This window comes from Anarrhichthys ocellatus, unplaced genomic scaffold, assembly GCF_004355925.1.
Source record: "Anarrhichthys ocellatus isolate YVR2014 unplaced genomic scaffold, GSC_Weel_1.0 scaffold47, whole genome shotgun sequence".
Taxonomy (NCBI): Eukaryota; Metazoa; Chordata; class Actinopteri; order Perciformes; family Anarhichadidae; genus Anarrhichthys; species Anarrhichthys ocellatus.
Genome location: NW_022280077.1, coordinates 2736513 through 2751298, shown reverse-complemented (window position 1 = coordinate 2751298; position 14786 = coordinate 2736513). Strand labels below are relative to the sequence as shown.

The window sequence follows — 14786 nt, the reverse complement described above, 5'->3', positions numbered from 1 at the left end:
GTGTGTGTGTGTGTGTGTGTGTGTGTGTGTGTGTGTGTGTGTGTGTGGTTTCAGAGCCCTGGAGGAGAAGAAGCAGGACATACGAGCCCAGAGGCTAAGAGTTTGTCCGAGGAGAAAGATAACAGGTAACTAAAAACAGCTGACTAGACTTATGGCTTTGCTTATGAATACATCAACTTAAATTGTATTATTCAAAAGCTATGCTGTTACTGTAGGAAAGTTTAATAAACATATAAGCCTACAAAATCCCCTCCCAAAACATTTCATTTTTTTCTAGGTTTCTCATCTCTTGTTCTTTTTAATGTTATTTGTTCTGGAATTATGTCGTCTTAAGGATACATTAATTGAGAAATACTATTTTGGGTTTTCTGCCCCTCAAGGCTTTCACTAATTAACTTGGTATTGTGTTCCCAGCGTGGCAGCATATTCACACAAGGATGAAGATGATGATTTCTGGTGAGCTGCTTGTTCCAGAGTGCCGTCATAAACTGACGAATCATACAAGCCTCTGCAGTCTTGTACTGTTTTTAACACGTGTGAAGCATTTATTGTTTATTTTAATATTTTGCTTTTCAGTATGTACAGTGTATTTGTCACAATATGTATACCAACTCTATACAGTATGTTTGAATAAATCATATTGGATTTTTTTTTAATTTAATTTCATTTATTTGGATTTACTATACACCCTCAAAACAAGATCTTTCTATCACACATAAGAAACAACATCACAACAGAGTATTTTTATTTTTTTATTCATAAAAACAGTCAACAGGCCAGTTGAGTAATGTCATGAAGGGGTTTTCAGTCAGACAGGATGCTGGATTGTTGTCCTCCTGGTGATTGATAGGTAGCCTTTATTCTTTAGTTTTTGGTTTATTCAACAGGAAACACAGCACACGAAGATGAGATGTACATTCGCTTCATGTACATCTCACTTCTTTCTCCTTGGCCACTGTGCACCTGTGGCTATTAGTCCTGCAGAGAACTATGCAGGTTCTGTCCACCAACATCTCCCAGATACTGAGTAAAACTCAATGGCATTCATACTTTGGCTAAATTTACCATTTAGGTTGCCGTACAATTTTATAAATGACTGGTGTTGCAACTAATTGTTATTTGAAAGGTGAATTAAAAGTTCAGCATCAGCAATTCACGAGGAAGCCCTTGACATTCATAGAAAATACAGGTATACTATGAGGCAACAAAATAATATAAGACTCATATACCTTCACTTGAAGAAAAAGGAAGCACTATAACTAATTATACATAAAAATGGATTAATTTGTATGCAGAATAAAAAGGAAACAGGCAAACACTGCCTACTACTGATGTCAGTATACATGACTGCACATCACATATCACTGCAGAAACGGCTGTCTTCATGCAACAAAGAAACCAGTAACTCATCTAATAGAAACAAAAGATTACATGAGTAATTATGTCAGCATTATGACATTTGCACATCAAAACAGGTGCAATAATAGAAAATTAAGAACAAAAATTAAGTAATTATATCTTTCAAAATAAGAAAAACGCACTAAGAATCCTGACTTGTAACAAGTTAACATTTGAACTTGTTACAAACTAAAAGGCTGCCTTGATCTTTTCCCATTTGCATTAATGAATATACATGGTCCAAACTTTAAAGATATTGAATATGCTTTTGTCTGATTATTGGCTACAGTTCACATTTAGCAAGCATGGCATTATCTGTAAAGGTTAAATCTAAGATACTGTGAGGTTGAGGAGCTCCCGGGGTGTGTGACTATGATGGGGATTTCAAAACCATCATTTTACAAATGTTTGTTCCAGTTAAATTGTTCCATAGGCTCTAGTGCACACCTGAGGTAGTGTTAATGGAGGCCATGAATGTTCTGAGTGACTTTTAATTAGCTGTACAATGGGAAATTAGAATCTAGAGCCAATTATGAACACATATTATCACTGGGTTCAATATTGTTTAACTTTTACAACAGAACAGGGTTGTGAAGTTAAAGTAAAAAATCTTCTGACGCAGTCTTGTGTCAGTACATTATAATTTGACGGTTCTTCTGACATGCTGCTATCTAGACGTGACACACCGACTTTAAATGTAAGGCCTTTCATGTCGTGTATAATTGATCTGCATTTCTGATTGGGAAAAAAAGAGCAAACAAATAAAATGTCACATTCCTTTGTTGAAAAGTGGCCGCCGCAGCTCAGAAGAAAGACAGAGCAAGACGGAAGAACAGCATGTCATCGTTATGCGTTGTATAAGAATAGGGCAACGTCTCAAGCTTTGCCAGCAAAACACTGGAGATAAAAAAAGGGGCAAGAGAAAATCAAACACTACGTGAATATCAGAATTCAAACCTGTTTTTCTTTTAGAAAAAAAAAAAAAAAAAGCATGAATGAAATTTTTAGTAGCAGTTCCAAAACACTTCTTGGTGAGTTAGTGCAGAAAGCAACACTGATGCATTAGTGTGTTAGGAGCCTGGTTAGTACTGCACAGTGTCAGGGCAGATGGCAGGTTATTTTAGCTGAGCGTCGTCTTGGACCAAAGGGGCCACAGTGGTTGGCTGCAGTGTCTGTGTGTCTTGAAGTGTGTGTGTGTGTGTGTGTGTGTGTGTGTGTGTGTGTGTGTGTGTGTGTGTGTGTGTGTGTGTGTGTGTGTGGAGGGTTTGTATGGATTATGAGTGTGTATCCTTATGTGTAGGAATTGAGGCATTCCTTTGAGCGTGACGTGATGTCCTGCAGCTCCCGCTCTTCCTTCATTTTGATGTCTTGGTAGGCATGCATTTGACTGGCATCCTTAAGGTAGGCCCAGTTTGCTGAGAGAATCATGAGGAAGTGGATCTGGAAGAGAAGGGTGAGGTGGATGGCCGGTGAGCATGTCAAAGATGCAAAGCAAGCTACAGGAGTCAGAGCTACAGTATGTACATCACGGACATACACAAACACAAAGTTAAGTTCTTCAAAAGACTTAAAACAAGGGTGACAAAAGACATTACTGAAAATGACTCGTAACATTGCTGTTACAATCATAACTAATACTAGAGTTATGCTACTATCTTGCTACGCACAATACTACAGAAGTGACACTTTTAAGGTGTTAGGATGAGTGAAGAGAAAGAGAGCCACAGGTTGTGCGTGTGAGTTGTATGCAGCTGCAAAAGCTTGAAGTTAGTGCAAAGCATGAGATTTTGTGAATCTGACCCTGATGCATTATGCGGTTCAGTATTACTGCATCCTGCTGTCGGATTTATAAGAAATAGACCAAGTAGGAATACTTTTGTAAACAAAGATTGTTTATTTTATATAGAAAGTAAAAGCTACAGTCTTCAAAAACTTAGGAGAAAATTAAATATATGAAATATGGAGTATAAGTAACTATAAACAGATCAAGGCATCTGAAAAAATGTAAGCATGCAGGCTCAGTGTTAAGATCAAAACAAACGGCTCTTAAATGGCACTTTGAGAAATAATAAAAGGAAAATGTAGGAAACAAAACATCAACTTCATAGCTGAGGCTATTCCAGCATCAGCCCTCATAGAAAGCAAAACACATTTACTCTACTCTAACATAGGATCATTTCTTATTTATTTATAAAATACATGAAATAAAGTGAAGCTTAGGGCCTCATGCAGAAGTATACCCCTGGTACTGGCCTAACCCTTCAGAGTGTGCTGTGCTAGGTATGTGCAGTTACTTTGAAATCTACAATAAACACAACTGATCACCATAATATTCATCAGCAGAATACAGTTGATGAACGGGTTTTAGTTCAGTTTAGAATCTAACTTGTGACAAAGGAAATAATACTGAATATTTTCTGTGTAACACTTCATGGTTTCAGGAGTCAGTGCCAACATTTTAAGGCTAAGGAAAGAAACCAAAGAAATATAAGGACAAGGCACTTTGCCTCTGTAACTGGTCCTTTTACAGATTTATCGCTGGAATTCATCCTCACCAAAGCTGATAATCTGGCATTCAAAAACACCTTAAATATTTGTCATCAGATGTCCTCACGGACTAATTTTAGAGCTGTATTCTGTTCATCAATATTGGCCTAGTGCAGTGTTGATGGTCTCATGTCCAACTTGGATTATTTCTAAAATTGTATCTTACAGCCTGTGCAACAGTCTTACATAGAGTTCCACAAGGGCCTCAGGAGTTTGTGCACAAATTCGCATTTCAGCTCCGACTGGAGTCGACTGATGCTCGTCCATTAATGCTGCAAGCTAAATACTGTAAGGTTTTGTGCAGGTTAAAACTCAGCTTCAAGCATTACAAATATAAAAAAAAATGTGTTTTTGTGATTTCTAGTTGTGCACATTTCTATAAAATCTGATGGTGACACATTTCTATAAGAGAGTGCCAAAGAAAGCAGAACAAACCAGCCAACAGAACACCACCCCAATCTGGAGACAACTTTCATCAGGTGTCCTCAGACAAGCAATATCCCTAAAGGAAGCATACAGTGAGCTATTTACACTTCATGTGATTACTAATGGAGAGATGTTGGTTTTTCCTATTTTCAGGTTGTTGTTTTTTTAGTTTGATTTTTGTCAGTGGCAACTGCCTCTAATAGATTACAGCCTCAAATGCTGTACTGTGCTCTCGAAACAGATTAAAACTTAGTGCAGCAGTCTTCTCGACTTTTAAACTTCAAAACAGCAAAGTTATAAGTGGTAGCCATCATGTAGATCAGCTGGTGGAAGAGAACAGAAAAGGTTGTAAGACAACATGCCGGTGACCTCCTCGTCACTACTCTGACAAGTTAGTAAAGTGACCAATCATTTTATAGCAGTAAAAAGTTCAGGAAAAAAAAATGTGAGTATAGTTTAAAAAAAATCCTATTTGTGATTTTATAGTTCATGATTGTGATTCTTTTTTTGAAATTACAGTCTTTTATGGTACAAAAACATAAGCCCAAACTGTGCTCTCTTCCATCCATATTGTAAAAACAGGGCCATGTGCATCTAAGCAGATGGGGAACAGCAAATGGAATTGGAGCTGAGGAAAAGCCTGTGTGTACTCTTCCTTGGTATGGGAATGAGAAGAGGAGCACTTGACACATGATCTGCCGATACAAACAATGGACTAAAGGGAGAGGATGGAGAGACCGGAGGGAAGCTTACCAGAGCGATCACCGTGGCTCCTGCCCCGGCGCAGGCTACGATGTATAGGTGATAAGACAGGTAGAACTGGAAAAAGATAACAAACTGTGATTATTTTCCCGTTTAAATACATGATGTCCATGACATATACTGCTGCTGTCATTTTCTGATGTATCTCTGCCATTAGTAGGAATGAGTTTGGTTAGAAAACAACCTCTTACCTCACTAGTGTCACAGATGTCACCTAGCGTAGATCCACAGGCCTTGCCAGGTGTGGCATTCCATGGGATAATTCCTGGAGGCATGAAATTCACAGGTTTTCATATACACTCCTTTCTACTTCCTTCATTGCACCACTTAAATTATGATCAAACTGTCCAATACTATGAATTGAGCAAAACACAATTAAAGAAAAAATATATATCTGAAAAAAAGAGGCACTCCACCAATTGTACACATGAAGATCATTCCTAATTCTGATTGGAAGCCAGTCAGGCAGGGTGTAAGGAAGGATGCAGTCGAGTTGCAATATAGGAAGTGTACGATCCGGTGTTTTAGAACCTGACCTATGACTAAGAGATATGATGGCTCGTCCTCTGTCGCTTTGATTTGAAGCATTCTCTTATTTTCATCTGTCCCCTGCAAGTTCGCAAACTTTAAGGAAGTGCAAGAGTAATATGCTGGAGGACATCTTTAATTTTTACCTCTCTGCTTTAAAATGATTCAAATAAAAAGGGGGGAGGGGGGGATTGTTCTTTGATTTAACTGATCACAAGGCATATGCAACAGGTGATGAGCGCTCACAAGTAGACATTGCTTGGTTTTAAGGGGTCCCCTAATCCCCTAATTGAGAGTGTTGTATTATTTCTAAGCCACCTCAGTGTATACACCAATAAAAAAAGACATACTCTTGCACAAAGTGCTATTCTCTTACCGTACTGACGAACATCCACACAGATGGAATCAATGTTGGTGAGGTTGGCCATGGGAGACCTCATGGTGGCACAGGTAGACCACATGTTGTAGAAGAGGAAGACCGGCACGGCGGAGAAGCCGAACACACCGAGCCAGGCCACACCCAGAATGTATGTGAGGAACACAAACTGAGGACACAGACATGGCACAATGTTATGCTCCCCATCCTCATCCTAATGCGCTTTCTTTTCTGTCATACTTTTTTCCTATAAGGAACACATTTCTATGCATCTTTTATTTTAATCACATGGCATGAAACCTTTTTGTTTAAGTACTCTGTGTTTAAAAATTCCGGTCGGACACAGCAGTGTGGTTGTATTGACATACCATTCCACTGATGCAGCGTCCACAGATGGTGGTCTTGAACTCGCTGTGCAGTTCTTTCACTGCACTGGTTGTGTAGAAGCCCTCAGCGAGCAGGATGATCCCATACAGGAAGAAAAACGAAGCAATGCCATAGATGACATACTGCATCAGCTGTATTCTGTTAAAGAGCAATGTCACACATGAGCCAAGTCATGCCTGTAAAGGTGCAACAGGTTAAAAAACAAAGTAAGCAAAAAATCGAGCGCTAACATGCTTTTAGCCTCCAAACTTAACACCTGGAGAGACCCACTACAAATATCAGGTGAAGTAATACCATGACCTACCACGGAAATAGCTGCTTACAATCATTTATAACTTATAACTTGCAGGCAATCTTGAAAACATGAGTAACCTGGGCTGGCTTATTAATCAGATCATTAAACAGATGTTTATGATTAAGATAGGGATCCAGCATCCCTAAGAATTAAAGAGAGACGCTAAGCCCAAATGTGGAGAAAACAGGTGATACATGTCTCTGGAAATAATCTGCCAGGAGACAGACTGCCCCTGTAGACATCTTAAATTAAACAGTGCACTCCAAATCTACGCCAACATAAAACATATGTGCAGTCCTGTCTCTTTTTTATTGTATCGGCTAATGGATCCACTTCAAAATAAAGTAAAAAAAGAGCCATTTTAGGACTGTTCTCCGGGATGAGGTGAACGTTGGAGACGTGGTCAGCTAAATATAGCCTACATAAAGTCACCTTCATTAAAAGTGAGATCCATCTTACTTTTAGACCTCTCTTTATTGTGACGGTTACGTAAGAGCACACTTTCAGTGTAATAGATCCCAAGCATTATAAGCAGCCATGTAGCACATACATACGAGGTCACTTACACATCAGTCAGCATGGCATGATCACTGGTGACCTTGGAGAAGTGGCTTTCCAGGATGGCCAAGGTGCCAGTGAGAGCCACATGGCCACATCCACAGAACAGGGCGACGCCAGAGAAGCAGAGGATTGTAGCCACCAGCGACGCATACGGCACCCCGCCTAAACATTTGATGCAGCACTCAAAGCAGCCTGTGGAAAAAAAAAGACAGACAAACTAGGTCAGCGACAAGTGTCGTTGGATATCATGCAGTGTTGGATATGGATATCATGCATCAGCAGTGTTTTATGCCAAAATGTTTTGCTTTAAAAGGCAACAGTAAACATCAGCCCCCAATTCCATAAAAGGGATTAACTTGCAGGACAGGAAGTGATCTCAAGGGGATGAAGTATGAGATGAATATTCACATGAGTCATTCATTTATCCATCAAGCCTATCCCAGACACCAAAGGACATTTTGTCTTGCATCATGACTCATTAAAGAACAGAAACACAGGCTTTTCACTAACATATCTCAAGAACAAAGGAACTGACAAAGACAGAGCAGACAAGTCTGTTTCAACATAAGTTTCAGAAAATACATCTGTGGCCGTGCTTCCTTTCAAGACTTCTGCTATGTCAACTCCCAGCAGCAACAGTCCAGTGTGCTGCATGCGGCTTTTTACAGTCTACGTTGTCTTTACTGTTTCATCCGACAATTCATCACTACACTTAAAGGGCACTAATGTCCATCCAGCAGGTCAGAGCAATGACTGTCAGCCAAGCTGTAATGGAAATCAATGGCAACTCACAATGAGGGTATGAAGTGACCCAGATGGATCTGCCTCATTCAGTGTGTTGTTATACCTCGTGAAATGGAGCCGGTCACCACAATGCTGTATTTGTGGATGCATGCAAACAAAACCACAGTGTGCTTCCAATCAGATCCACATGTGTGTCTGACAGGATGTTGTTGAGTCATAGGACATCCAAATCGTTGGCTGTTTATGCTCCTCAAAGCTCTCACATATGCCTGGTGTCACATGGAAACTAAAGTGTTTAAAGCTGCTTTAATCAATACGTGTACATTAACAATGGATGAAATGACTGTGTATGTGACAAAAGGTCACTCGTAGTAAAACAGAGCTAGACGGAGAGTGAGCACTGGACTATACGTTAAGTACACACAAACACATCTCCGAATGAATATTAATGTTACTCTGCATTTGCTGGATATGTAAATAAGCAATTGTTTAATAACATGTTTGCCATATCAGCTAACTGTTCTGCTCCCCACGTGGCCAAAATTAAAACAGGTTTTCACAGGTCACAGAACAGATTTTTGCAAATGCACCATTATCTAAGCACAGCCTACTGTATGTAATAGAAACAAGACAATAATAATGTAGTAGAAAACATATAGCATGGAGAAAGAGTTGTAGATAGGTGAGCAGAGGCTAACGGGTGATTGACTGAATAGGCCTACATTTCTTATCTAGCTGCTCTGTCTTGTATGTAGTAGGAAACGGGAAATGCGAGGCTGCTGAGCACATCCTCAACACTTATTTGTGTTTTTCTTGAAGAAAAAAAGACCAAAAATTCCACTTTTGGATCCTGAAAGTTCATCTGTGTTTGTGCTCTTTGCTGTAACAAAAGGAGTTTAAAACGGATATACTGCTGCTGGGTCAACACTTCTGCAGTCGGACGCTTTATCCTGACTGTTTGTGTAGTACGGGGAGATAAAAACATTTCTGTCCCATGGTGGGAGAATGGGAGTTGCCATGGCAGCATGTTAACCTCAACTCAATGACTGTGCCCACAGCAGAGTCGCTAACTTCTACCGCAGCCCACATTTCTCTGATGAACATGTCGGGGGGAGGGGGAGTGGGCTGCTGGGAGTCAGAGCGCAGAGCTCCACAGGATATTGAGCCCAGCTGCAAAGTGAATACAGTTCATTTAAAGGAAGAACTGCTCTAGTAGTGGATGTCACTGTCAGGTAGTCCTGATCCAGTAGCAGTCTGTATCTTTGTTCTAAATCCATCTGTTTGCCCTCCTGAAGAAAAGAAATGTTTCCATATGAAAAGTAGGTCTATTACCAAATCTCTTGTATTTAATGTGCATTTAATGAATGACAGAGGCAGTCACAAGTCTCTGGTTTACTGTCAATTCCTTTGATTGTAATCAATTGCGACATGTCATGGATGAAAATCAGCATGACCGCCCAACTCATTATGTGTCTGCCTTCAAACCCTGTCTTGATATACAGTATGTGTCACTAGTCCCATTAGATCATTTGTGCCTTAGTGGATAGAATGGTGTCGGATGCCACGATATCTGTCAGTCTGCCTCGATGGTCTGATTGTGAAAATGGAAAAAAAAAAAACGATCACAGACTGGGAATTCTTCAGCTATAAGAACCAAAACTGTCGATACTAAATGTATGAAATGCTTTAAAATGTCGTGTTGACCATTGTACCACCCTCCCCTGGAGCCTGTCACGGACAATGTCAGACTGACATGTTTGCGTCCGTCATGCTTGTCTAACCTGGAGCACTTAGAGAGACAAAACATAGTTTATGTTTGAAAGCCACTATTCCGATCGATAAGCCATCTGTTTGATTAGTGTCCATTCCACAGTGGTGGTTTGCTTTTAAAGCATCCGACCATTCAGACAGAGAAGACACATTAGACATCTCTCTCTCTCTCTCAATGGATAAACCTTGTGTAACCTTGTAATAACGCACTATATCCGAGGTGGTATTTTCACAGCTGGTCTGGACATGTTGGCAGGTTAGTAGAACTCTGTTCTGGTTGACTGTAGAAAACACTGGCGAGGACAGCCCCTTTGACGAGGTTCAACTATTAGCAGCCTCAGGAATACTACTCTGTTCACAAAGGGCCTCTGTGAACGCTTTAGTCTTGGTGTTAGACATCAGGGGGGACATCAAAGCCCAACTACACTTTTAAGCAGAACCACGGGGACGATAGTCTGCACCAGAGTAAAATCACTCTCATTCAGCCGATAAATTCAATAATTCAAATTTGTTGGATATTGCGGGGTCTGTGAGATATTATGTTATCCTTGTTATTAAATCTGCCGTCTTTGTAAAAGCCCTCGTGATTCAGAATCAGCTCTTGAAACCAGCTTTGTTTCTTTTTCCTTCTCTTTTGAGGGGAGGTGGGGCTGGGTTAAAAGGAATAGATTTAATTTGGGGAAATTTGGGGAAATTCATACAGTATATTCACTTTCTTTTTCGATGAGAAGATTCTCATCTACCTATTGTTTTGATTTACTGTAAAACTTTAATCTTGAAATGAAACATCTCTATTCAGGTGTTCTTTTGTTTTTCCAAAATGTGTTTGTGTTCAATGTAATTCAAATTACAAAGTCTAGTTCAAAGAGGACCATGGATTCTGCAATTAGACTGATGGGTAACACAAAATTTCACAGAGGAAGTTGTAATGTCTATTTTAGAGTTATAAAATATTCAGGCAGTATCAGTAAATCTGCCACACAGCAAAGTACAGATCAGAATGTACTGTGTGGGATTTTATAGCGTACATGATATTGCGGGCAGACTTTAGTTCAAGTCATCCTCCTCCACAGGGAACAGTAACAGTAGGAACTGGTGACTCTCTCAACAACAAGCTTGTACTAAATGGATCCTGTTGGCTTGTTCACGTTGGGCCTTTTCCCTCTGATGACTTTCACATGCTCCCAGCCGCTGACTAATACTCCTGGTTAGACTTACCACTTCAAGAATCCCCACTCTCCGTCTCATCGCTACAGAACACAAATAAGAGGACATATTGAATGAAAAATAGAGTGAGAGAGAGAAACACAGACAAGTTAGCGACTGTTTGCAATGACAATGTCCGGCCTTACAGCAGAGGCTACATTTGCCACATCGGGGTCACGAGGAGCGAGAGAAAAAAAAGACGCCAGTGTGAGAAAAAGTGTGTGTGTGTGTGTGTGTGTGTGTGTGCGCAAATTTATGACATTGTGTGAGAGAGACAGAAAAAAAATAGAGACACAGTCCAAGAAGCCCTGACACAAAGAGCCAGTGTGTGCAGCCCTAGACTGTCCATCACACTGGACTCTCAGGGGCCGTTCAGAATAGCAGTGAACCACAGTCCCGCTCTTCCGGCCCGCAGGCGCGAGGCCCAGGACAAGCCCACCGCTGAGCTCCATCCTGTGTGCCCCTCCAGCACTGCACACAGCTTGGCCACAATGAGCCACAGCAGCCACTTCACACTCCGGGAGGATCCTGTTTGTCAAAGCAGCTCATATCAGCCAACGTGTGAATGAGATGGCTCATTAAGACAAACACACACAGCTAGGCTGACCAAGTAAACGGGGGTGGGTTACGGGCAAAGGGGAGACAGAAAGGAGGAACGAACAACAAAAAGTCCCCGCAGTTCATGTTTGGTGACCAGCAAGGTGCCCTGTTTTTGGTAATTTGATAACTTGCAAATTTGGAACGGAATTATAATCATTTAAGGACAATATCAACTGGGCCACATGTTATTACATAATACATCTTCATTATTTTAGTGTATATTGTGCTCACATGGTTCCCTTTTCATAAATGAAACTGTTTTTTTTTAATCAAATTATACTTAGGTACAGAAAACCTGAGGCCAGGTACTGCTTTAGCAGTTAGAAATGCATCAATTAGTCAATTAATTGGTTAATTACTTGAAGAGAAAAATAAGTTCTGATAATCGGTTAATCAAAAACAATGTGTCCAGCTTCTCAAATGTCTATAATCATCTAGTTCTCTTTGTCTCATAAACGAAATATCTTGGTGTTTTGGACTGCTGGCCAAACGGAATAAGACATTTAAAGATGTCTCCTTGGACTCCAAACAATTAATCAACAAGTACAAAAAGCAATTAGTAAATTATAATAGGAATAGGAAGGAAGGAAAACAAGTTGTTATCTGGGTTTGCCTACAAATATAATGAAGCTGCCATAGTGTGCTGTGTGCTCTGTACTTGATGGGTACCAGGGGTAACAGGGGCCCCAACAGGATGCTTTTCCCAGTGTCTCCAAACAAGTTAATCCATCCATGCCTCGAAATGCAAACGAATCACAGTTTGCTTGAGCCCAGACTCGTCACACTAACCCCAGCAGCTGGCTCTTCTTCATCACCTTCATCACCTCCCTCCATCATCCTACAGACATCACGTGAACACAGCCTGTCAACACCACAAAGCTGAAATCTTCCGACAGCTGGGACCCTCAATGGAAAGTGGAAAATTGTCCTCGATTGAGAAATACCAACTGTATGTGATCAAGTCAGCAGCAGACATTTTGAAAAACATTGTTTAGTTTGATGACAAGACACAAACAACCCCACCTACGCAAACAACAAACCACATAGAAACACATAGAAGCCACACATAACCATATGTACACAGTAAGAGTATGTATATTATATACAAATACATCCCACTTTCACAAACAAACAAACTTGGACACACACAGAGATGAAAACATTGCAACTCTTCCATCTCATCCCTGAGACTTGAACAACAAATTGGTTTTCAGCTCCGATAAAAAGCACCATCCCGTTTTAATCTTGCATCCAGCCTCATTGCTGACAGATGTGTCAGCAATGTTAAGTATTGTCATTTGTTGCTCACTGGGGCGAGCTGCCAAAACCCCATTTATGAGAAACAGTCTCATTTTCCACACTCTCCACTTTGAGAGGAGACTTAAAAATGCCATAATGGCTGTAATGGCCATTCTCAAGGGACGCGGGAGATCTGACCCTGCCAATACGTCAAAAAGTGGTCTCAGAGTTCTAACGAGGGAAACGTATACTCTGTCAGCTAATAGCTGTTGACTGCAGCTCACCATGACAGTGTGTGAATGGAGGGGAGGGAGATGTGTGGATGTGCTCAATGACAATAAAAGGCAATGATGACCGTAATGGCTCATAAATTGAGTGTTTGTGTACATTAGAGGACTACATTTGTGATCATGAACCGTGTGAAATGCAAGTAAATGATGGGTGTCAAGTCAGGTCAACTCTTTTTATCGGCCAATATCACATAGAGTGTCTTAGTGGGCTTTGTAGGCCCACAGGTTCCAGACCCAGCCTCAGGGACAGCTCCTTTTAAAAAGGACATAGCTCAGAGCCCGAACCGTGTGATCACAATGTTTGTTGCATGTCATTCCCCATCTCTCACCCATCATTTCGGGACTCTCTACTGTCCTCATAAAATGTTGAAAAAATATACGAGTGGGGGAATAAACAATTGTTGATGGACAAAGAAATCATTGACAACAATTCTTGTAATTGGTTAATCTTTTGAGTAAGCTGTCAAGCAAAACTTCTAAACATTAGCTGGTTCCATCTTCTCAAATGTGAGGATTTGCTGCTTTTCTCAGTTTTATTTCACTGTAAATGAAGTACTTTGGGTTTTTTTAACTGTTGATCAGACAAAACAAACTTCAACTATGGGAAGCTGTAAAGGACATTTGCTCTATTATCTGACAGATTGACAGAATGGTTACTGCCCCAGTGACTGTTACAGACATTGTCAACATTGTCAAAGGTGCAATGATTTGTTAGATGTTAAATTTTGGAACAAAAAACTTCTAATATACAAATTTAGAGATGATTAAATACCACTCAAAGAAAAGAAAGTTTATTATTGGTATTGCATTATCACATTAGTAAGCACCACAACCTTTCTTGGGAAAAGTACTCATCTAAATGTACAATATTTGACCTGAAATAGATGTTTAGAAGACAGATTTAATGACTTTCTCTCTCTCCTCGGTGTACACACTCCTCACGGCTGTCTATTTCTGAGACTGGTAATGTCTGGTTCATTTATCTTTGTCCTTGCCAGCCCCTCATCCTCCTCATTAATCATCCACCATCCTGAAAGAACAAGTCAAACGCACCCTGAGGTTTGATTGATCTGCTGTTGATTCTGCAACAGGCTCATTGTCCTTAAAAGTGACACTAGCATGATGATGACCAGCGGCATCACAGCATCCCTTCTGCTGCACGAGGGATGTCTGCTGAAAGCATCCCACATACTTAAATGAACTAGATCATAAAACAAGCACAGGCAAACTACTGCAGCAAAGAACAGCACACTAGAAGCATGACAGAGGCGATGCAATGCACAATCGGAAACTGGAATATCATTAATTATGTGCGATTATGAAGGATGAACAAAGTCCCTGCTGAGCAGAATCGACCCAACTATTGTGGAGAGTGAAACCACACAGGCTGGACTAGGTTAAAGCCCCAGTAAACACAGTAGTGAAAAGAACTGAACTGGCTCTTTGTGAGCGCTCATTGGTACCTCTTTTGTCCAGCCTCTGGTCTTGGTTTTCTTCTGATGGAGTTTCCATGGTTGTTTTTCTCCCATTCAACAAAAATGCTTCCTTTCAGCAAATTCTCTCTTCCTTACTCTCTCCTCTCTTGCTCCCTCTCCTCCCTGCACGTTTCTGCTCTCTCTCTCTCTCTCTCTCTCTCTCTCTCTCTCTCTCTCTCTCT

General features: G+C 40.5%; 2 protein-coding genes across 5 annotated transcripts in view; one reads left to right on the top strand and one right to left on the bottom strand.

The window, feature by feature from the left end:
• ofd1 (OFD1 centriole and centriolar satellite protein) overlaps positions 1–1738 on the top strand; it is a 9495-nt gene extending 7757 nt beyond the window's left edge. For both annotated transcript variants that reach the window (XM_031869343.1, XM_031869342.1), the window contains exons 22-23: positions 55–125; positions 415–1738. In XM_031869343.1, coding sequence (XP_031725203.1) covers positions 55–125; positions 415–460 — 117 coding nt within the window. In that variant the 3' untranslated portion in view covers positions 461–1738. The remainder of the gene's footprint in view (positions 1–54; positions 126–414) is intronic.
• The window catches only part of gpm6bb (glycoprotein M6Bb), a 28511-nt gene continuing 14464 nt past the window's right edge, over positions 740–14786 (bottom strand). Inside the window, exons 1-7 of one of the 3 annotated variants that reach the window (XM_031869344.1) lie at positions 14593–14698; positions 7286–7472; positions 6406–6562; positions 6038–6206; positions 5325–5398; positions 5125–5190; positions 740–2838 (exon numbers count right to left, since the gene is read on the bottom strand). In XM_031869344.1, coding sequence (XP_031725204.1) covers positions 2689–2838; positions 5125–5190; positions 5325–5398; positions 6038–6206; positions 6406–6562; positions 7286–7472; positions 14593–14641 — 852 coding nt within the window. In that variant the 5' untranslated portion in view covers positions 14642–14698 and the 3' untranslated portion in view covers positions 740–2688. Of the gene's footprint in view, positions 2839–3269; positions 4695–5124; positions 5191–5324; positions 5399–6037; positions 6207–6405; positions 6563–7285; positions 7473–14592; positions 14699–14786 lie in introns of those variants that run through there. The other 2 variants (XM_031869346.1, XM_031869345.1) reach the window with 2 other exon arrangements.